This window comes from Crassostrea angulata, chromosome 1 (assembly GCF_025612915.1).
Source record: "Crassostrea angulata isolate pt1a10 chromosome 1, ASM2561291v2, whole genome shotgun sequence".
Lineage (NCBI taxonomy): Eukaryota > Metazoa > Mollusca > Bivalvia > Ostreida > Ostreidae > Magallana > Magallana angulata.
In genome coordinates this window covers 36003739-36027861 of record NC_069111.1, presented here as the reverse complement: position 1 = coordinate 36027861, position 24123 = coordinate 36003739, and the positions used below count along the sequence as shown (strand labels likewise).

Sequence of the window (24123 nt, the reverse complement as noted above, 5' to 3'; positions counted from 1 at the left end):
GTATCCGCCGCATATGATTCATGTACAAATCCAATTTATTATACATTGATAATTAAAGCATATATTTTTTTTGCGTTTAACACAGGTGGTATTTATCCTTTACCAATTGTCTTTTTCTAAAAAAAATTTTCACAAAATTATGAAGTGCATATATTTTAAAACGTGTTAGATAACAGCCGAGTCAATCATTAATGCACCATTAAATCATATTCCACCCCCATCCCCGTCTCTTTCTTTCATTTTTGCAAGGTCAACGAGAGATAAATCTTGTAAAATGCATTCCGAATTCATGTATCCACACAATTATTATCAAAAAAACGATGAGAACGCCATTTTTTTTCAATGTATGCATTGTGTACATCATCTATACGTAGTTGTAAACAAAATCTTAAACCAATGCCATATACTAATCTTTGAAGCTGCGATTTTTCTTGTTGGTTAAATGATAAGAAACATGATAAATTCGTAACAAACATTGTCAGATCAAACCAATCATAATTTTTTATAGATTAGACACTAATAATTTTGTTCTCTAATAAATTTTGTTATTTTCCTGACTTTTAACCTGGTAAATTGATAAGTTTTGCCGATTAACAAAAAATACATATGGATGTTTGTTTGTAAACACACTTCCGATTTTAAAAGAATTGTAGAAATGTGTGATAAATTTTCAAGTTTTTTGAACACGAAATTCGTCTTCCACGAGTAACAAATGTCCGAGGCGAACTAAGCAGCAACCCCAAACTAAAAATCGATTGTCAATAAATCAGTTTAAACAAATGAACAACCATGAGAAATAGACAACACAGTAACATGCGGAAGTGACTCTCTTGTTTCAAGTTCACTTTTCATGTTCAGGTGCAGCGATGAAGCCCAAATGACATTAATCGAGATACAAGAAACGGCTTCGATCCGTTGTCATTTTTGATTTTTTATGAAACATCAAAACTTTTACAAGGAAAAAACAACAGTCAAATATGTACAACGAAAAAATAAGAATCTGTAACTGGACATGGCGACCACTAAATGACGAAAGACAAAGTCGCGCTTATAAATTCTAGGCCCCCTATCCGATTCCAGTTTTTGCAGAATGATATGCCAGCTCACGGAGGCATGATGATACGTCTTGGAATTCTTATTCTATGTGTTTCTGGTAAGAAGGGGAGCTATAGAACAAACTTTTTTCAACAGCTGTAAAGAAATGTTTGTTTATCATTCCATATTTACATAAAAGTATCGCGTTAAGTTAGTTTTTCTTTTATGTGTAATTGCTTCTTTACAGTATAGAACATAGACCAATATTGGAATCTGCGCCATATTATTTTTAAAACGAACTTTCTTATGTAAAGGAAGTCACAAACACATATGTTTATTTTTCTTCCATCCTTTACACTAAACTGTGCATCGTAAATTGAAAAATTGTAAACCAAAGTATTGTATTTGGAATCAAAAAATAAATAAATAAATAAATAAATAAATAAATAACTTAAAATAAAAAAATTAAAGTTTTTAATTATGAATTCCATTCATTAACTAGATACAAATACGTTTTTAAAGAATTGGATTGTAACGACAACGTACCGATAAGATAGAACTAGTGTGCTTAAAGTTGAATATAAATGTACATGTATTATAATAATAATGAATAAATTGTATCCAAAAATTTCCATATCCCATTTATTTTTGTGTTTGAATTAAAGATATCTTTAAAGCCCGTATTTTAAAAAAAAAATTTCCAATACATAATACGCCCGCATGTGGTATTATAGGAATCGAGATTTCAATTTATTTCAATATAGACTAGGTGTTAAATATTCAACAGAGACGTTTTGCTTCTATTTTATTGAACTGAAAATTTACCTGACAGAATTTTAAAATGTTGACGTAACAACCAAAAGCTTCATACTCAGTATTTTTTGTTTAAGAAAATCGTGCCTTTTTTCAAAATATGAATTTGAACAAGTCATCTATAATAAAAGTTGATACTACGAATTAAGTAGATTTTGTAAAGTTCTAGTATTTAAAGTAAATATTGTACTCAGTCCATTTAAGTAATAACTTAGAATGTCAGTTTTAAAATAATTATTTATTAACATCATTTCTTTTTAAGGATGCCTCGCCAGCAATTCTGCAGGATCACTTGGGCCAGTACCAGAACCAAGCCCACGCAGACTAGGGCCTGGGATAGGAAACCAAGTGCCATTTAACCCGATATATATCCCTGTCGCCGAGACCCCCGTCTCACAGAGCATAGAACCTTTCATTGGTCCTTTAAATCTCCATAGAAACAGAGGAAATGCTCCTCGAAATCTCATGCAGTTACCAAATGGGCCAAATGTACCATTCCCCGGGGGACTACAAAGAATCCACCCCGCCACAGGAGGGACACAGGCAACAGGGGTTCCGGTCATTAACTTCAACGATTTCATATCGTTGATTCGACAAGGTACCGTCACTCACTCAGGATCGGGCCCCTTCGGTGCTGGTCGGGACCTTACTTACGTCAATCTTGGGTCTCTTATTCCGAATGCACCAGAAGTTGCCATACCTAGTAATTCTTTACCACAGTATCTCAGAGGAAATTCTGGTACAGCTGTCTCCCACGAAAGTACGCATATTGTTCGTGGAAGGCAATCAGTCGGCCAGGCTCAGATCCCATCCCTATCTCAAACTCCCTCTCTAGGTTCGTTGAGTTCGGCACTTTCCAACATCAATCGAACGCCCGGTGTCCCACTTCATCCAATTGCTGCCCTTCACCAAGCCCATGCTCTGTCAAGGCGTGTTATACCACAGCCTGGCGCAAGACAGCATCCATCAGCTATATTTGGTAACCAGTTTGGAGGGATGCCGACGAGTTTCAATTCTTTTCCTGGTTCCATACATCCCGTTGCTGCCAGACTTGCCCAACAACACAATGCAAATGCCATTCGTCAATCCTTGTCTGGTTCTAGTCCTCTGACTGGACCATTACATCCCGCCATTTTACGTTCGCTGTCAAATTCAGCACCATCATTGCCGCGTGTCCCATTTCATCCTGCATCTATATTAAATGCCGTTGCACCTCAAACAATGGGTTCAAATGCGCGACTTCCAGGGTTAAACAGACTGCATAGATTTAATGATGGAGGAGTACATTCGTCTTCAACAACAAGCTTCGTTCATCACCAAAGCAGATTTGCACAAGTACCAAACTTAGTCTCTGGAATTAACCCGGTATCATCAGGTATCTTTCCTTCAAGTCGTGGTTCTTCCACTAGATCAGGTTCAGGTGGTAATATTCAACCAATACCTAGACAAAGAAATGGTCAACGCACGCCAGTATCATTTGGACCAGCATCAAACATTCCCCTGACCGCTAATAGAAGAATCCTTCCTAGAACTCCTGGACCAGAAGGAAGGAATAGAGTTTCACCAAATCCTAACATTGATCCAAGACTTTCAGTTAACAGAATACATAACTTTGTTCGACGATCAAGTTTTGATGACTTCGTTCCTAGATCATCATCTGTAAATGGGGATAGGCAGATCTTTGAAGACCAAACGCAAGAGTCGAGATTTGTTGAATCTCGCAGGTCACCCGTGAGCAGAGGTGGTTTTTCAGATCCCAACTTTAGACGTCCCAGTACTAGATTTAACCAAATAAATTTGCCTACAGATCAATTTAACAGAAGAGAAAATTTACCATTTGATAGTAGACGTGACTTTACCAGAGATAGAAGTCCACAACCTTTGTCAAATATCGATTTACCTTCGACGGTTGATGAACGTATACAACAAGATTTCATGAGAGATAATTTTGCCCTTCCGAGACAATTTGACCCTGATTTCTCCAGGCCATTTGATTCAGGTAATTTAGGATCCGATTCAATAAATGTAAATCCCCGTTTTACCGACCAAAGACCGGAGAACATGCAACCTCTACGTAGGGGTACCGCACCTAGATTTATTCCAGCAAGATTTCCACAACCTTTAACCGAAGATCAAGACTCAACAACTTTCCGTAGATCTAGGGGTCGTCCTTTAACAAATACTGACATCCCATCTCGAGTTTTCCAACCATCTTTCGTAAGCGATCGTAGATCCCAAGCTCCTCGATCAAGAGAACCCGCTAACGATTTCCCCAGACCTATCGGTATAGCAATACCTCCTAACCAGGTAACGAGAGATCGAATTGATTCAAATGTTGATACTTTTAGAAGAGGTATTCCATTCAGTAGCCCATCATTTGATAATCGGCGTTTATTTGATGATCGAAACAGTAGATTCAGTCCTGAGAATAGGTTTGTAACACCAAGAGTATCGTCTAGACCGAACGTCTTTACATCTAGGAGGCCTCAATCACCTGTAATTGACGACCGACGATTCCGAACACCTACTCGTGCCACCAGTCTCTCTTCTCCAAGACCCATAGGTATAGCTGTACCTAGGCAAAGAATTGTGGAACCATTTAACACAGGTTCATTTGAAAGAAATGTTCCATTCAATGGACGCGATTTTAATGATGTGAGAGAAAATCGCATTGCTGACCCCCAGAATTTCGGATTTGGTCCAGAAAATAGATTTTTACCCCCAAACGATTTATCATCTCCCCCTTTTATTCCATCAAGAGTATTACAACCTCCATTCAGTGAAGATCCCAGGTTTCAGAACCGTGTTAGCAACGCACCCTTTATGGGTAACGGTATAAACGACGTCCCTAGACCAATTGGAATCGCTGTACCTTCAAACCGTGCAACAGTTCAGCCAATGTTTAGCACACGTCCTGGTGTAGGTCAATTTCCAAGGTTTAATGATCAAGATTTTGACGATTTAAGGATGGAACCAGATAATAGATTTGGCGACAGAAGAGATAGTATCAGCAGTCCTTTTAGTAGATTTGATCCACTCAACAGATTGAATACACGTTTTGATGATCCCCGGGACGGGCGATTTGAATTCAATAATATATTTGATAGAGATATTGATCGTTTTGATTCACGAGCTGGTGCATTCAATCCAGATAGAAGATTTGATGATAGAGGTCCATTTGATGACAGAAGACCATTGGATGATAGAACACCATTTGATGATAGAACACCATTTGATGATAGAAGAAGCGATGATCCTTTTGGTGATATAGTTGACTTTTTTGATGAAGAAAATGATAGGTCTTTCACGCCTTTCTTTCAGCCAAGGTTTCCTCCTTTAGTGAGATCTAGCTCTGGGTCTCAATTTTCAGTATCACCGGTTTCTAGAGAAATGACACGATTTTTTCAGCGTTCCCCAGTAAGAAGGCCTCGGGGGTCTTTTCTGATATCTTTCCTCGTAAATATCGATGATGTGACAAGTGCTTCGGATGAAGTTGGGTTTGATGTGAACCGAGGCGTACCTCGAGGATTCCAAAATAGATTTATTCCTAGAGACCCATCGTCACCATTTAGAGTAAACGGTCCAATGGGCGAAGACATTAATAGACTAGAAGAAAGAGATATATTTGAAAATGATCGAAGAAATGCCCGCAATAATTTTGGCAACCCATTGCCTATAGTTCCATCAGGACGATTTCCAGGAAGAAATGATGGAATAAACGAGAGAGCAGAAAGGCCTTTTAACCCAAGAGACATGATGCCAAGAACTCCCTTCGCATCACCGATGGCACCTTCTTCACCATCTCGTATTTCACCACAAGTACCTGATAATTCTTTTCAGACTCGACCCCTCTCGCAATTTCGTCGACCAATAGATACAAATAGACCGTTTTTTAGACGACCTCAACCTATGCCCGAACAACCAGTGCGACAAACAAGACCTCCGCCACAACCTTTTGGATTGGCTATTCCTGACCCAGACGGTCCCAGAAACCAACCCTTCCTGACAGCCGCCGTACAGGGGCAGTTTGATGGCCCAATGCCAAACATTGATATCAACGACGCATTCAATCGACGACAGCCGGGTCTGACTTCCGAACCCGTGGTACCTTTTCCTCAAGGCGGTTTCGAGTTCAATCAGCCTAGACTTGGAAGTTCGCAGATATCCTCCAACAATATCCCGAATGTCCGGCACCTGTTGAATTTGGGTAATTCAATTGTCCATTCCCAAACAGCGCCGAATATTCCAGCATCATCTGGTGCTGTCGGTGGCATACAACGACCGATTAATCCACCAGTTAACACTGTACGAGGTGGTCCCTTGTCAGCGATTTTTAACTTGAGGCGTAACTCCAATGTTTTACAGAATAATAACAGTTTCCTTGGAGTGCAAGGCCAAGGTAATCCAGGCATAAGAAGTGTTTTCCGACAACACAGACATGTTACTCATACAGTGGGAACCGGTGGTCCATCTCCAATTAATTCCAGAAACCTTTACGTTTCCAAGAAGGCATTTGGACGATACGAGTGATATACCGGTACATGACTTTTTAAAACGATACAAAATGTCATTCTTGTAGCCGTTGTGGAAAGGTGTTGGCTGAATAAAATCACACATTGTGATACATGTATGTTTGCTTTTATGTTAGGGTATTGAAGCGCTGTAATGTCATATATGTTTCTGTGAAAGCAACAAAGCGGGGCAAATTTTACTGAAATAAAACATAGTGTTTTATATATCAGATCAGTCTTGATTTGGAAATAAATCGAACTATGTCGATGATAGTTATATATATAAATTATCCGTACCTAATGAGCTTTTGTTTTATTATAACATGGACTACGTAAGTAATATATGCTCTTTGATAAATTGTGGTGAAAACAATGAACAATGCACCTACATAGTTTCTTTTAAAATCACTTGTATACCGTAGTTCCATAAAGGCAAGCAGGTGACTGACAGAGTTGGTAATATTCTATCATGAATGTTTCCGTGAAATACTCGCAGAGTAAGTGCTTGACATTTTTCTGGTAAATGTTTGAATTCACTGAAGTACATTGTACATCAGAACGGTGTGTTCCGTTCTACCTATATAATAATAATTCTCAATAAATGGGTTTAAGATATCTATTTTTGGGGAAATCGAGTAGCCAGGTTAAACAATCGATAAATTTTAAAACAATTTTAAAACAATTTTCTTGGTACCTATAGATATACATGTATGCTAAATTCACTTATAAATGCAAAATACTGACCAAATTGAAGCAAGTAGATTGAATTCAATATATACCATCGTAGTGTCTTTCTTATCTTGCACGTGTTGAGTAATTTGAACATAACTTTAAGGAAAAAAGTAATTGTGACAGGCCATCTTTAGAAAAAAAAACAATGATGTAATTTAATCAGTACATCCCCCCAACTCCCCCCCCCCTAAAAAAAATGAGTAAAAGAATTAAGACAACAACTAATTTTTCCGTTTTAGATACATATACATGAAATATTTCTACCTCTTTTTTAAAAAAAAAATACAGCTAGCGAAGTGTATTTGTGTAAGAAGGTTATTTCTTCATTTTCGAACCCTTTCTTCATATACAGTCCAAGTGCACTTGGGTTTCTTACCTAAAGTAGTTACGCGTTGTCCCTATGTATTTGGTTATGTCTATGGTCACTCACAAAACTTCTGTAGAATGTAACACGTGTGATAGATTTGAGTTATTTAGGTCTGAATTGCTGGGACAGTACAATTAATAACACATGGTATCAGATTCGCAATGTTTTTTGTTTATATCTTTTATGGTTATTATAACGTGACATAAGGTGTATAACTGTTGAACAATATATGTTACAGAATAGACCCCAAAAATGCATAGAAAAAAGGAATAAGTATTTTTCAAATCGAAATGAGAAAAATTCAACTGTATTTTATATACTTTTTAAAACTAAGTTTAATGAAAACGACATTAAACAAGCAATTTTATAACTGTTCATTTAAAATTATTTGACATTTAATCCCCCTTTTATCTGTTTATTTAATTGTTTATCATTTTATTTTTATTTTATTTTCAAAGGCACCACACATTAATGCAAAAATAAATGAAAGTAAATACAAAGAAAATATTATCCTTTTTTATGTAAGACCGAATCTAATTTCACAGATCAATTAGTTGTATATGAATTGGATGGTAACAAATAAAATATATATTCTTACCTGTTTATTTTTTATACGGGGTGCTAATATATTTTTCTGAATAAATGACTTTTTGTAAACCAATCGCTTTTGTAGTTTCGTGGAATAAAGAGTCCGCTTTGATTTACTGTGCGTATATATACATGCATTGTTCATTGAATTAATTAATGAACCATTGATCCTTACTCTAAAAAATGAAGTCGTTGGTGTGAATGGGTATGGGTGCAAAGACCAAAGCAATTTTTGTTTTTATAACTTATCAGAGTTATCTCTCGTTGTATTACAAATAAATTGATGAATGTGTAAATTGTTTAAACAACAAACACGCTTCAAATTTTAATGAAATTTAAAATAAAACGCATGAAAAAATTTTGATTCATTCAGTGATTACAATCTACACACGTCTACAGTAAACTATAAAGAGAGCTACATTTAAACAGTTTTTACAAGTACTTATGGTATTTTTGGGTGTATAGTCATTTCCAATCCAGTTCCGGTTTACAGGACCAATCGCTGATCTACCGCGCGCAATTTGGTGTTTGTGTACACTGCTTTGTACAGAATTTTCACATTTCATTAGAACTAATGAAAAACTGGACAGTCATATGTGAAGTTTTATAAACCCAAAGAAGTGATGGCTAGATTAGAAGTGTCTACACCAAGTAGACATGAGTGATCTGTCTGACAGGTAAAGTGGTGCCGTAGACGCATGCTATGAAGCCGAAATTATTAGATTGTTAGGGGGCCACGGACCCTTGCGTGACTCTATGTAACCCTCTAAGAGTATGATTACGATCCTTGTGTATATGATTTATAGACGGAAAATACTTACTCGTTTACAAGAACATTTTGGCGCTAAGATGGTTATTGTATATTAATTGTGACGTCATTTTGAATGCGTTGCAACAGCTGATTTATAGAATGTCATCGCGTGATGATCAATAGTATTGATGAGGAAGCACTTTTTGTGAAGGAAAGGTTATGGCGCTGTTGCCCTCTTTTAGATATGGAACTCGAATTTATGTCAGGTTAACTAATTATGTTTTCTTTTGTGATTTGACTGTATGGGGATCATGGCATCATGCACTTGTACCGTGAAGTGAAAAACAAAATATGTAATTGTGTACCTTAGGGCTTCGTTGACATGATAGTCAAAAATGCTAAAAAGAGTGATAAGATCAGTAATGATTTTTAATTTTTAGTCAATGGATTAGTTGGTCATTACAAAGTTTAAAAATCTTACCAGAGGTAAAGAGAATTGTTAGTTTAAAAACAAGTAGAATTTAGAAATGCTGTGTTTTTAAATATCTTGTTTAAACCCTCTATCGAAAGCTCAATTTCATTTCATTTTGGAATGATAGCATCATACAGATTTTCATAATAAAAAATATATGGTAATACCTAATCACTGATGCAAATTGTTCATTACATGCATCATTATGATAGAAAATTGACACTGTATAAGAAAGATAATGAGGTAAATGTTTAAAAGTGTTTGTGATCAATATTGTGACTAATCTGACGTATAAAAGAAAATGCTAGACACATTTTATTGACAAAGAAGATGGGTTTGGGGGGGGGGGGGGGGGTAAGATGGCGCAAATGCCCATTCGGTTTAGTAGTAAAATACAATACAATTGAATTTATTTTTTCCAATTAAATCTATTCAAATATATTATTATACTAGTTTGCAAAAGCACAATTTCTAACTATATTCAGTTTTTAATATATTTAACAAAAGATAAGAAAAAAAATATTGCCAGAAATTTTTTCTCGAACCCATAACATAAAAACCCTAAATATATAAGGTTAGTTTATAAGAGGTACACTAACCACTGAGCCATTTTAAGACACAACAAAGCAGGCTGTTTAATATTATGTGTGACTTTGACCATGAATTTACGGTCTTGTTTTATTTGTTCAAAACATTCAGTTGTTTGGATACATAATGATATTTTTTATGTATAGTGGGTCATCTCTCCACGTTTTTGTTGACTGAAATTGGTTTGCTTTCCAATAGACCTTATTCAGACTATGAGAAAAATATGGAGCACAGGCCCACTCTATAAAAGAAAATGCCTTGAAGTTCTAAAAAATGCCAGTATTTGCAGGTTTTGATTCGTATACGCCTGTTTGAGTCAACATATTCCAATTGAAAATGTTTATAAGTTAAAAATCAATGATATGTAAAATGTATATTGTTTTAAATTATTTAAAAAAAAAATATCGTATTGATACTTTAGTTTTTCAGTAGCTTGTCTGACAGTGTATGGGCATTTTACATGCCTTATCCACCCACCTTCTTTAGTTAATACCATAAATTTATTCTGTATGCTGTTTATAGTTCCAGTAGACAATCCTTCAGCAGTGGAGAAGATTCAAGCGATTCGGAGTTAGTTGATCACGACTACAACAGTCACATCTTTGCAGCTAAGAAAGTAATTAATAAAGGAAGGTGGTCAACAGAGGAGGTAAGTAGCAATGAAGGAGGAGTCAAATATAGTCGAATTAGGCGAGAGAAATTTAAACTAATAAGTTTTATGGATTTTGTTGTAAAAAATTTGGGTCGGAGGAGGGAAAATAAAAAAAAAAAAAAAAACAGTGGGCAAACTTTTATTATTCAAAATTACATATTATTTGCTTGAACTTATAATATTAAGTTTAATTTGTCCACTATCCACTGTGTACTTTGTGTTTGTTTCAAGTTCATTGGTAGTAACCTTACTAAATTTGTTCAGGATAACATTTTCTTTGCTTTTCATAAAAACTTTTAAGCCAAACCATGCATGGCTGACCTCCATCTTAAATACTTCATGTTATAGAGATGCTTACACTTGATTTTAAAAGCTCCCTTTGTCAAACGTTTTGCAGATTTCAAATAAAATAAAGTAATTTTAAAACCAAGATCGGTCAAACTTGAAAATTCCGGAAAAATTTCCGAAGATGCGATTTTTTTTTTCATTATTATTTTTTTACAAAATCGGAAAAATTGGGTCGGCGGATCCGTAAAACTGAAAATTAAATTTCTCTCGCCTTAAAAGAATCTTGACTTTAGGCTAAGAAAGCCATCTTATGAATGGAATCCCACCTAATCATGCCCTTGGTTGTAGGTTATGTAAATTTATTGACATGAATGGTTAAATGTTCTATCATTGAGTTAAATGTAGGATAAATATAACTATGTTTCCTATTTGGTATGGGTCACAGGTGCCCTAAAGTTATTTTATTTTCATTGTTTTCCTGTACAATACCTGAAAGTTTCTCTTGCATAAGTCATTAGTTAGCACTCTTAAGAAAATATATGAATGTCTTATAAAAAAGTTTTTTTTTTTTTTTTTTTTTTTTTGTTAAAACATTATTTGCTTCCTAAAATCTATGAGTTTTGCATATTGATTAGCAAAAAGAGCAAATATTCCTTTTCTATACTGAAAAATTGAAAATAAAAGTGCAACTTTAATTTTAAACTGTGAATATTTTTTGCATTATGTTTTGAATTATAATGTCTTTATAGCTGTTTAAATGATGTGTCATAAATGTGTTGTAGGACGAAAAATTGCGTAACTTAGTGGAGGTAAAAGGGGACTCTGACTGGAAGCTAGTAGCCAACTATTTTTTTGATCGGTCAGACATCCAGTGCCAACACAGGTGGTGTAAAGTACTCAACCCAAATCTCGTCAAAGGTGCCTGGACCAAAGAAGTAAGCATGAGAGTGTGTGTGTGCCCACAATCCTTTAGAATTTTGTTATTTATTAATTGTTTTGTTAAAATGAAAAGAGAAATGAGATAATAAATTTAAGGGTTAGATTTTAAGACTAAACATTTCCCTTGCTCATTCACTGACATTGAAACAGTTATACTGCTAATGAAACGGTGCTAACCTTGGCAGGAAGATGAAAAAGTAATTAAGCTTGTGAGAGAAATTGGAGCAAAGCATTGGACCCAGATCTCTAAGCATCTTCAGGGTAGAACTGGAAAACAGTGTCGAGAGAGGTAAGATGCCAAAGACATCTTCATTGACAGTACCACTGGTTTATTATCACTAAATTGGATTCAAGCTTTAGGTGGCAAATTGCAGCCAGTGTGTTTAATAACCACAGCTGTGGGGTCTATCTTGTAGGTGGCATAATCATTTAAATCCAGAAATCAAGAAGTCAGCCTGGACTAGAGAAGAGGACATACTAATATACCAACTTCATAGGTCCTTGGGCAACAGATGGGCAGAAATAGCCAAGTATTTACCTGGAAGGTAAATTCAACAGCCATAGCAGCTGTGTCTCCTCATACAAGCACAGGGTTTTCTTCATCTGAATGTGAATTAGTACTCCAGCAGTATTTAGCATAATTTGTCTTATTTAAGGTTGTAATCAGATTTCTATTGTTCTTTTATATGCCAGATTAAAAGTCCCTTTTCAATGCTAGTGATTAATAGGGTCATGTTTCACAGTGTGAAACATGATTGTTTTATCTTATTATATTCAGAGTTTTGGCTGCAAGACAAATGATCAGAAAGTAATTTCATCAAATGATCTTGCAGTGAATTTTTGATTTGATATATTGCATACCAGTGACACCAAGTACATTATTCTCTCTTTAGACTTGTCAATTGTTATGTAAAGTGGAAAGTAGCAATGCTGCAATATTTCAGAGACTTTCATTGTCTAAGAGTTAATATCGTATTTGCTAAATGATACAGATGCCATTTGTGAATTGTCATAGACTTTATTTTGATTTGGCAAGAGGTGACATTTTTTTTATATAGCCCTAAGGAAAAAGGGAAGGGCCAAGTATGTGACTTATTTAAAATGCTTCTGGACTCTGCATGGAGAAACAATTTGTTCCATAGTCATAGTATGAGACACAGTAGATTACTGTCTCCAGTAGAATTTACAACAACAGCTGTAAATAGAGGATATATTTGTCTTTCATTGTCAAGCTTGCTGGAATCTCTCTAATAGCATAATTGCTGACTGATATTATGAAAACAAGAATTTCTGTGGTGAAAATGGAACTGTTGTTCAATTTAGGGATGGGAATTTAATTGCGAACAATAATTCAATTTTTCCCGGAAGTAGAAAAAATGTGCATAATCAGATTCTCTCTCTAATATATAGTATGTTGTGTATAACCAATAAGTAAAATAAGGTAATATGGGTGGATTTGTATTTTGTTAGGAAGTGCCCAATTTCATTTTCATTACATCTTGGTTAACTTAGCACCAATGTCTACATTTACCTTGAGTCTTAATTAAGAGCAAATGAACACGACTTAACTGCATTTATGTACTGGGTACATAGATCTTTGATACAATTCTCCTACTGATATAAGATAGGAAAGATTTCTGTCATTTAATGATCAAAACCAACAATTAATCATGCGTTCATGTATTCAGAGCGCCTGATGTTTTCTGTAGAACTGATAATGCAATAAAGAATCACTGGAACTCTACAATGAAGAGGAAGTATGAGGAGAGGATCCCACCCCCTGACTTTACCGGGACATACCCTGGTCCTGTGGTCAGTGGGCAGCCCTGCACCCCCAGTAATTCTGCTGTGCCCTCACTCCAGCCCGTACAGCTGTTCCCAAACTCAAAGGTCGGCCAGGACGCAGTTACTGCTCTTGTGTCTGGGTAGGTACAGGTGACATTAACTGTGTATTTACTCTTACACTAATTCCTTATGTAGGCTTATTATTAATGGTGAATGTTTTATTCATGTGTCTGCCTGAATATTTGTTGAATCAGCAATTGTATAAGATTTTAATGCATGTATTGCAATGTGTATTACTTTGCTGTACAATGTACTGTCCTGTTAAAAACTAAAAATGTTGTAAGATAAGAGACAAAATGAAATTCACAAAAAAACATGTTATGAATTTATCAAATTTCATTTAATCAAACTTATTTGTAATCTATGATATCGAAGATTTCCTGACAATAGAAATCACACGACCTTTTGGATAAATGTCATTTCTCTCACATTATGGAAATTTGTTTAATGTATGAGCATTTTGTAATTGTAAGTGTTTGTTTTCATTAGACAAGATGTACCGCAGATGGCAGTGTTGAAAGTTGTTCCGAATGGACGGAATGGATCAAATAGAAAGACTCCATCCAAGTTTACTTCACTATATTCAAAAGGTGCAAAGACAATTTTAATTAAAAATCTTTTTAAAGATATCTTAAAGCAGTTTTGTAATGTATATAAATGTATTGTAATGTATATAACATACCCGGTACTTTGAAATAGAGTCAACACATTTAGTTTTGTTCTAGTAAGTAATTTTTTCTGGACATATCTGTAAAATCTTTTAACTCTTGTAGAAAATATCTGATGGCACTTTCTCTCTCTCTCTCTCTCTCTCTCTCTCTCTCTCTCTCTCTCTCTCTCTCTCTCTCTCTCTCACACACACACACATATCTGCTTACAGCTCTATTTATCTTCTAACAATTGAATTATCAAGATAGAGTTGTCATATGTTCATACATATGACCTCAAAGGTGTAGGTCAAAGATTATTGACAAGGTCATTCAACAAGTTTACAGGCAAACTGACCAATATGGTTTGATATACTGGTACATGTATTTTCAATTTGTCTATGTTTGATCATATGTTTGAAGTGCTTGACAAACACATCCTTATTAAATTCCTACAATAAAGACAATTGTTTACATGATTGAGTGATGAATACACCTTGCTCTCATTTACCTCTAAATTAAATAAATCAGTTAATGCTGTATTATAGAGTACAGATTTGATGGGAAAGCAATCAAGAAGTTGAAGAGTCCCGGGCGTCTGATTCCCATCCCTTCCTCTGTCACCTCCAAGTTTTCCGCTGTTCCGTCCATTTTAAGACGGGGGCGATCAAGACGCAAGAGACCTGTCAAAATGGTGGGTACTGATGGAATGTTGATTTCTGATTTACTGTTGCAGTAAATTGTTTATGATTCACTAGTAGTCTTTATAAACATTGAATTTTATGATAATCTTAACTGGCCAAAAAAAATGAATTAGATTGAAATTCTTTCAACTGAGAGGTATTAAAGTACAGGAGAATTTGCATCTTTTTTTAATAGAAAAGGCCATATTCAAAATAAAATTATATTTGCTCATGTTTGAAAAGATCATGGTAGACCTCACACAAAGGCAAGCATATCTCACAAAACATATAAGTAATGTTGTAATTTTGATTTAGCTAGCCTATAATATCCAATTCATTAATTATATTCATTCAAATCAAACCAATGAATTAAAAACAAATAACCTTTAAATGTTGTAGGTTTATATTTTAAAACCCTTTATAAAATGATTAAAAGTACATAAATTAGATATTGTCAAACAGTATGTTTCATTAAAAGGAACAAGGAAGAATTTGATTGACAAGGTTAATTTTGATATGATTGAAACTTTGATGTTTTATGTGTTTGAAAATGATGATTGAGTCAATGAAGCCCTTTATTGGGAAGCTGAGTGAAAGAACTAAATATATGGTTTGAGCCTAAAATAGCCCCCTTAAATGAACATGGTCATTTTAATGTAATTCTTTGTACAGATATACAGTTTTTTCATAACTTTTATCTTGACTAACGTGCCCACAATTTAAAAATATGACATCATAAAGATTACCCTTTCCTGCTATTTTTTGCATTTTAGCATAACAAGGCTGGTTTTTCTAGCAGTTTTTCTTTAAGAAAACATTGAGCGATTGCTTGAACAAACAAAATATTTTCATCAAAGATGTATCTATTCAGTACTTATAAGTGACAAAAAGTTAGTTCTTGTTCAAATCGTCGCTTTATATTTCCCATTCAAAAAAAAAAGATAAGAAAAATGTCAAATTTTGACTGTTTTGATTGAATTATAAAAATAGCTTCACTTCTGACATCATATACTGCCAGTGACTATATCAAATGATTCGATAAAAAATATATTTTGTATCAACTCTTCTAAAAAATAACACAACAATTCAATTTTCCTGAAACACTTCAAAAAATGGCGAATTATTGGGGCCAAATTTGACTACTATCATATATAATTCTTTGTAACTCGGAGTATTGAGTAATATTATGTCTGATTTTTCTCTCTGCAAGGAAGCGATGACTAAAATGAATTACCTATTGACTACCATTTACTTTCAAAGAAATTGCATCCACAATGGGAAAAAGTTGTTTCATTAACATGATTACTGACCTAAAGTTAAACATGACAGATTTTTTTTAAAAAAGTTGAATTATTTTAACGGTTATAGCACAGGTTTGAAATGTCACAACCCATAATTATGGAAGTCTTTGTAAATGCATGTATTTAAATATAAACCATTAGCTGGCATTTGATTATGCCAGTAATTGTTAATCCTGTCATGGTTATCTATTAACATGCATATCAACCTATTTATTGAAATGATTATATCAATTTTTTGTCTGAATCATCTTCAAATTGCCCTGCATATATTTTGGTTTTTCATATTAATTTACTTATACATCTACAATATGCTAATACAATAAATAGAATATCTTCCAAACAAATCCTCTTTCTCATTACATTTTTCTTTCTCAACTGTAACTCTGTCAAATGTTCATTGCATAATCTGTTAAATGTTCATTGCATACAAAAATGACCCATTTTCTTAAACTTGACTGTTTATAGGAATGGAGTTTAGATTTTAGAATTAACATTGTATAAATAATTACATTGTATATGAATCTTTCAGAATCGGGCTCTAAAGAAGAGAAATATCATAAACATTACCAAGAGACACTTTCTGCAAACGAATGACCTAGATACAGCCTTCCGCGATGAGACAGAGACGAGTGACACAGAAAACATTGAGCCAATCAGTCTCCCGTTCATGTCTTACAAGGAGCAGCCCAAAGACATCGTAGAATTAGAACAAGGAGTTATTCTGACAGAAATCAATCCAGAAGACATTGATAATGACCCGGGGAAAGGAAATGACTCCTTGTTAGAGGCCCTTACTCCAAATGGAACTCCAATAAAAAGTTTACCGTTTTCTCCTTCCGTGGTAAAAATTCATCATTTTCATTCTTTTTTTAAAGGTTTTTAATGATTCATGGTTTTGGAAACTGAAATTGGGTCAGATTTTAATTTTCGTTCTTTGTTGTTTGGAAACACAAGCTTCATAGGTGAAAATTCTATTAAGATTTAATAAAACATAACATAACATATTTATAAAAAAAATATAAGTATGCTATGAATGATATATCAACATTCAATAAAAAAATCCCTGTATACAGTTCCATCAAACATTATATAAGGGTATTGTCTGTCCTCTTTGATGGCTGTGCGAATGGTGATTTTGAATACATCCAGATTTATGTTTATTCTCAGTTCCTCAACAGTCCTGACATTCCGATTGGACGTGTAACTTCTACACCGGTGTGCACCCAGCGTGAGGCCGCCACCCCCACCTGTATGTCCCAGGGTATTGCTGCCTGCACAGTCCAAACCAGGTAAAAACTCCTATAATTAAATAGGTATATGTAGGATAAATCAATTCATATTCTTGTGTGAGAAAATTTTGTGAAGTTAATGAGGTTTATTCTGTCACAGGCACAAAAAAATACTTATTTAAAAATCTGTCTCCTTGTATTTGTAGTAATTGTGACAGCTTTGGTAGGATCTCTATATGCATGCATATATAAATGTCTGTTGTAGGTCTGCCAACTGCACCCCAAGAATTAGACGAACACTACTGAATGCCTCCCCCAGAACACCCACTCCTTTCAAGGATGCCATGGCCGACAAAAAGAACAAAATCAGTGAAGTGGTAAGTCTTCATTTCTGTATGTGTGGGTGTTAATGATCGTCTGAATAATCAGAATTTGTGAGGGCTGAATTTCTGTGGGTTGTGTGGGTACTCTTTGCCAAGAAATTTACTGTCTCAATGAATTCTTAAACAACACAGCCCTTAAACATTATTTGTACAAGCCACTACATGAGGTTATATCCTGGTATTAAACCTGTGAAAATACAGAGAATATCATGCTATCAAGTGGGGTGTCCAAGTAGCACAGTGAACAATACGCTTGCTTATCACCACTGCAACTTGGTTCAATCCCTGTGATAGACAGTTTCTTTATGTCATAAATGTCGAATATTTTACGAAAATTTGAAATTTATTGACATGCTTTTTGGAAAGGATTTTTGGTTGTTTTTTATTCCTAGTAAAAGGAGGGTAGATGGTTGTGCCAAGTATTTAGTATTTTCTACCTCCATTCAAAGAAAACTGATAATGCTTGGTAGCCAATATGTGAACTTGATGAAATGCAATGATTAAATTATGCGCCAAACTGTCACTGCACGTACCCGTATTGTAATAAGTAAATTTGATAGAATTGAAGACAGTTGAATGTACCATTTCATGATTTGTTTGCCATCTTGTGCCAGAAAAACTGCATGAACATTTGCATGAACTTTTCTCAATACTGCAATTTTTACATAATTGTTTCTTGTATATAGCCAGAGGATGCATGTATTTTAAACAGAGAAGACAATAAGCTGACATATACACCAGAAAACCTTCAACTGGAACTCAGAAAACAAGCACCAGCAACCCTTCAAAAGGTATCTCACTATCATACCATGGATTTTTCTCCTTTAAAATTTTACCCTGTTAATGGTCATGGAGGTAGCAATTCAACAGATTAACATACACACTCTATCTGGATGTATGTATAGTATGCTAGTATTAGTGAAACAAGATTGTAGCAGTGTACTTATTGAGAAGATTTTTAAGACTTTCCTTCTGTTGAACATTTGTTTAGAGGTTGCCTTCAGTTCAGGTAAAGCTAAAAATTAAATTTATATGTGATGGAGGTTTGGAGGTCACCTCCAATTCAAATGTTTAAAATTTATTTTCATTCCATGAAAGTCTCTGCACTTGTTACAAATTAAAAATGTTAGATGTCAGATCCTGTTGATTGATTAATAATGCAGACTTAACTTTTCTTCTAAGCCCTAACTATGAAGCTGTTTCGTAGTGTTTTGATTTTGGAATATATATCACAGGCACAGCCTAAACATAGAATGAGAAAATGTCTAGCCACAAGATGGCTGTCACCAAGGAGAGAGACAAGTTTCCAAGGAGAGAAACCTGTGGTGATGTCTCCAGAAACACCTGTAAGTGGGTCAAGGAGTTTAGGGGTTATGTTTGAAAAAAAAAAAATCTATGATTCGAAGGGGAAATTCAGGTTAATGAAGGTCTCTGTGACATTGTTGGATAAACAGGTTTTGAAGTACATGTACATTGTATGTAATATGGGTGTGGTTTTTTTGTCCATTCCTTTGTTACATAATTTGATTTTCTCAAAATGTCAATACCAAAATTAGAATTAGGGGCAAATGTAATTTAAAACCTAACATTTATTTCATATTTCATATTTTGTGGAAATTGATTTATCAATAAGTAAGCCTATAAAGGATTTAGCACATTATTCTTTATATGATATCTATCATATATACCAGCATATCATGAAAATTGCTTTAATGTACTTCATTTAGTTGGTTTAGTCTTCTGCCAAAAAATCTAATTAGAACACACTGCCAAATGTTACTTGTTTATCGCATTGTATGTACATATGTACGGTAATGTACAGAACTATTTTTTATCAAATCACCTGCACCTAGTCTGGATTTCTTGTCTTTGAGAAAGAATGCAGTGTCAAACAAAACTGTTTTTTTTTTTTAAGATTTGATTTTTTTACAGCAATCATTTTCATTGTATCTACTTTTCAGAGTAAATCTTTACAAAATGATGCCAGTGTGCTGTTTTCACCTCCTTCTATCATCAAGGACACATTACCAGAGGAAATATTGGAAGAAATGAAATCGCCTCCCAAACAGAAAAATAAGGTATGCTGTAAGACTGAACCCCCCCCCCCCCCCCCAAAGAAAAAGCGCAACAACAACAAAACAAGCTCTAAAGCCAAACCATTCAACATGCATATAGAAATAAATGTGTTTTCCCCCCCTGTAATCTTAAGCTCTCTGGTTATGAGGGTTTGATATATCAATTTTAACATAAACTTTGATAACTCTTGCATGCCTCTGGTCAAGCACGAATTGTATACAGCAGGATTTTTTTTTAGAATATTCTGGTTAGAAAGTCCAGCAGAAAAATTCAGTTTGCAGAACCTGAGCCACAGGACATAACAAAAGTAAGCAATATCACTACAGGAATTTTCATTTTCTTTATATGGAATGTTAATTTCAAATTTGCATATGTAATTTTTCATTTGGAGTCTTATTGGAACACATTGAAACAAATAAGGGCATCAATATTTGGTATTATTACATATTGTTTTCATAGAGCAATAATTAACTCTGATTACTAATTAGCAGTTTGTGATCCTTCTGTTGTTATTCTTTAGACTTTTGAAATCATAAGTCAGTTCATGTTTTATGATATTTATTAAGCACTGTAATCGTATAGTGGTCTAAAATCAGTCTACCAATTATTAATCAAATCATGAGCATAAAAATCAGTAAAATAGAATAAGCAATTGTTAGTACATCCTTTCGGGTCACAGTTCATAAGTGACTACTGACTTATCAACGAAGTCCATTGTTAAAGGTTAATTACAATTAAGAGTCTTGCATCCGTTGACCGCTTTCCAAAGTCCAATCATCATTGAGAGTTTTATTCTTCCTGGTCATTCCGCTAACACCACGAATTCTAACTACGCAGTTGTCCCTCTCGGTCAATGACCTTTAACATTGTTCACTATACACTTATCTCGTATCAAGTGCACAACAAGCTAACGACTAATTAACGTAAAGCAGAATACAATCATAAAATTATATTTCATATATATACGGCTATCTGGTTACAAGTTTTCATTATTATTTTTGTATTATTTTCAGTTGAATACAGAATTTGTGAGGATTGCTTGTGGAAGAACAGATGATGAGATACTAATGATTGATTATGCTAGGAGCATTGTTAGAACTTCATCTTTTCCATAAGCCATAACTACCAGTGGGAGGAGAGAGAGAGAGGAGAGAGAGAGAGAGAGAGAGAGAGAGAGAGTACGAGTACATATTAAAGTTACAAGTAACCTAGTAACCTTATATTCAATAGTATAGTTCCTTTTATAGTTATAAATGAAATATTATTGTACATGAACAAGGCAGGAAAAGGAATGAGCAAGCTACAGGTTTTGAAAAACGTAATAAGGTAAAAACTAACTCCCAGTCAGAATATTTAATGTTGTCAAAAACCATTGTTACATTTATCTTTTATCGGTATATATACATGTACTTAGATTTAGTTATTTATTTGTAGATTTTGATTTAGTTTTGTATCGTGGTTTGTGATGGCATCTTTAATATCTTATATTCTAGCAAATTAGCAAGTTTAAAAGTAACCGATACATAGGAAAGGAGAGTGAGATTTAAAGGTGGACTACTTACTTATTACAGGTATTTTTTAATGTATGTTACATTGCATTAAGAGAAGATGCTGAGCTGTAGCTTTTTATATGGATAATATCAGTGTCTTCTTGTGGCCATGAATGAAGATGTTCTGAGTGGCAGATTACTTATTACATGTTGTTTTTGTAATCTATATTGTACTGTGAAATACAGTTGTACATGTACAAGAAAAGACATACATGTATTTACAAATGAGTAAAATTTTTTTTTACATGGTTACATGCAATATGACAACCATTGAACATTTTTTTGTTTAATAAAATTTAAAAATGAATGTGCTAATGAAAACCTGTGGATGTAGAAATATACTTTAGAGGAAAACTTGGAAGTTGTGTTTAAAATCTTAACCATCAGAAGGTCAATACAAAACCAACCTGATTTTGCAAAAAGACTCTTGTGCACCATAGCCTTATTACGGTATTCCACAGGAATTAGATTGAGGTTTTAAATTTTTTTTTCAAACAAAGTAGATTTCCATGTTGACTTGTCTTTCTGCCTGTTATAAATTACAATGTGCTATGTGTAAAAAACTGTTTTTGTCTTGTGAATGTTTATTTATGTACATTTGTTGATTTCTTTTGTTTTGAATTATTTTGAGTTTGTTTAAAAAATTGAAGTACATTTCAACAATGATTGATGTACAGCATGTAGATGGTACAATAAAACTCGATAAACAATTCTACTGGTTGAGTTGATGTTGAAAGATTTAAACTTAGCATTAGGCATGCCTAGCTCAAAATAAATAAGTACTAGATTATTTAGTTGAGGTTAGAATGGGCATTTTGAATTATTTCAGAATATTTTGACCAAAGAAAATCAGATAATTAATATACATGACGAAAAGTAACTGTTTTAAATTTTTTTTCAAAAACTACAATTTTAGTCAAAGAATGATTTTTATGCAAAAGTTTTCAAAAATGCCCAAAAGATGTTGACCTCATAACTTGTATATCAGTTAAATATATATTACCCAACAGAACGACATTGCTGAATAAGAAATATTATATATCCGGGCTAATACGTATTGTAATGTTGAAAGACAAATGTTTGCTTTGTTCATGGAAAGTTAAAGTTTTTGGCCTGCAATTAGGGCTTTGGTTGATATGTTGACTCATGATTCTTAATTTAGAATGTAAGATCTCTGAGAAAATGCATGCCAACTGTAAATTGGACACATGATTTGGGATTTTTTAAGCAATCGGATTATATGTAAACGGCTGCTGATGTAAAGTTCAAAGAGACTCGCTGTAGAAGTACAAGGAAATGATGTCAGCACACAAGTCCTAGAGTAAGGGCAGAGCCTCGTGATTAATTACCACAAGAACACGCGTCATAGGTCACATGACTCGACGTGATTGGCACGGACTCATAGCAGACGACTCAAGAGTGTCGAACTGAACACGATAATCTAAAACAACAAATTTTCAATGGAGGAAATGAAAATAAAAAGAGAGTTTGTTCATTGATGAGGATGTAGGAAGGTGTCTGACTTCGGGCGTTTTCTGCACAATTACAGAACACCCATACTTTGCTGCAGCAGGCGGTGTGCATCAATGCCATCTTTTCAGAACTGTGTGATTAATTAAGCTTTTAATTACACAAAGATGGGCAACATAGCGTATCAGAACCTTCGAGCAATGGCTTTGATAATCCGTTAAATCGGCTCCTGCACTTGCAGTAAAAGGACATGAAGAAATTGAAAGAATGAAAAACTAATTAAAAGTACTTTGTCATGAGTACTTTTTGTTGTGACTTTAAGGTTTCACCAATATCAATATCAGCTCATTCAAATAAAGCCATTTCAAAAATATATACATATATTTTCGTTCTTAATATTTTTCACATTGAATTATGCGTACGTTTTTTTTTAAGTATTTATCTTAATTGTCGATCGGATCGGGGGAGGAAGGGATTCTGAATTTATGTTCTTGGTCGACATTTTGACCGTGATTTGAAGAATTAAGCGCCCGCAAAACTCGATTGTAAAGCCATGCTCCAAACGTTCTCGCTGTTTTTACGCTAATTTCGTTGATATATCTTGTTAGCCGACCTTGACTTTATGTAACAGGGCCTTGAATAGGGTGCGTTTCCAATGACATTATATGTATGAAGATTAGTATCTGTAATTTATAATCAATTTTTACTTTAAATGCAAAATTGGACCAAAGATCAAAGACAATTTTGGCCTGAAAGAAAGATGGAATCCTCTGTTATACGCATGCTTCTGCCATAACGTTATCTATTATTGGTAAATATTAATTGAGGTGTTAAATGTTAGTTAGGACGAAAGACAAGGGTATTCTGATACACCACTGAATATGAGAATATCATCTGGTACCTTACGAAGAAAGAAGAAAAAAAAGCAGATAATCAAAATGGCGAAGTTCAATGACATTGTCACATTAGATATAGTGATCGAGTAAGTTGCCTAAGTAGTTTCTTGCAGTTATACAGAAAGAAGTGTGATGTACAACAAAATGTGAAAATGTACTATTTCCTGGTGCAATTGGAGGTTGGAAGATCGAACTCTATGACCGACCACAACAGGAGGATGATTAGCTGTTGGTACATGTAGTGATAAACGACCATATTGGTACAGATCTGCAAAGAGCCAGCTATTTGGAATCAGAAATGCATTTG

At 34.3% G+C, this 24123-nt stretch overlaps 2 protein-coding genes across 3 annotated transcripts; both read left to right on the top strand.

The window, feature by feature from the left end:
* Nucleotides 1–1011: 1011 nt before the first annotated feature.
* On the top strand, nucleotides 1012–6638 carry LOC128171542 (uncharacterized). The gene is made up of 2 exons (XM_052837319.1): nucleotides 1012–1153; nucleotides 2111–6638. The coding sequence occupies exons 1-2, from the start codon at nucleotides 1027–1029 to the stop codon at nucleotides 6376–6378; spliced, it is 4395 nt and encodes a 1464-aa protein (XP_052693279.1). The 5' UTR covers nucleotides 1012–1026; the 3' UTR covers nucleotides 6379–6638.
* A 1882-nt stretch (nucleotides 6639–8520) lies between these two features.
* LOC128157332 (myb-related protein A-like) lies at nucleotides 8521–22161 on the top strand. Of its 2 annotated transcripts, none has more exons than XM_052819842.1 (16): nucleotides 8521–8723; nucleotides 10386–10506; nucleotides 11580–11732; nucleotides 11922–12025; nucleotides 12153–12281; nucleotides 13446–13661; nucleotides 14071–14171; nucleotides 14777–14922; nucleotides 16742–17053; nucleotides 17380–17501; nucleotides 17707–17818; nucleotides 18511–18615; nucleotides 19060–19170; nucleotides 19786–19902; nucleotides 20139–20207; nucleotides 20914–22161. In XM_052819842.1, the coding sequence occupies exons 1-16, from the start codon at nucleotides 8704–8706 to the stop codon at nucleotides 21013–21015; spliced, it is 2040 nt and encodes a 679-aa protein (XP_052675802.1). In that variant the 5' UTR covers nucleotides 8521–8703; the 3' UTR covers nucleotides 21016–22161. The 2 variants fall into 2 exon arrangements, with proteins under 2 accessions (XP_052675802.1, XP_052675794.1); XM_052819834.1 differs by having other exon boundaries at nucleotides 10380–10506.
* Nucleotides 22162–24123: the final 1962 nt, after the last annotated feature.

Coding starts and splice junctions, on each gene's coding strand:
- LOC128171542 (XM_052837319.1), top strand. CDS start 1,027: ATGACGAAAGACAAAGTCGCGCTTATAAATTCTAGGCCCCCTATCCGA. Junction 1,154..2,110: donor TCTTATTCTATGTGTTTCTG/GTAAGAAGGGGA, acceptor TTTCTTTTTAAG/GATGCCTCGCCAGCAATTCT.
- LOC128157332 (XM_052819834.1), top strand. CDS start 8,704: ATGAGTGATCTGTCTGACAG. Junction 11,733..11,921: donor AAGGTGCCTGGACCAAAGAA/GTAAGCATGAGA, acceptor TAACCTTGGCAG/GAAGATGAAAAAGTAATTAA. Junction 18,616..19,059: donor CACCAGCAACCCTTCAAAAG/GTATCTCACTAT, acceptor TATATATCACAG/GCACAGCCTAAACATAGAAT.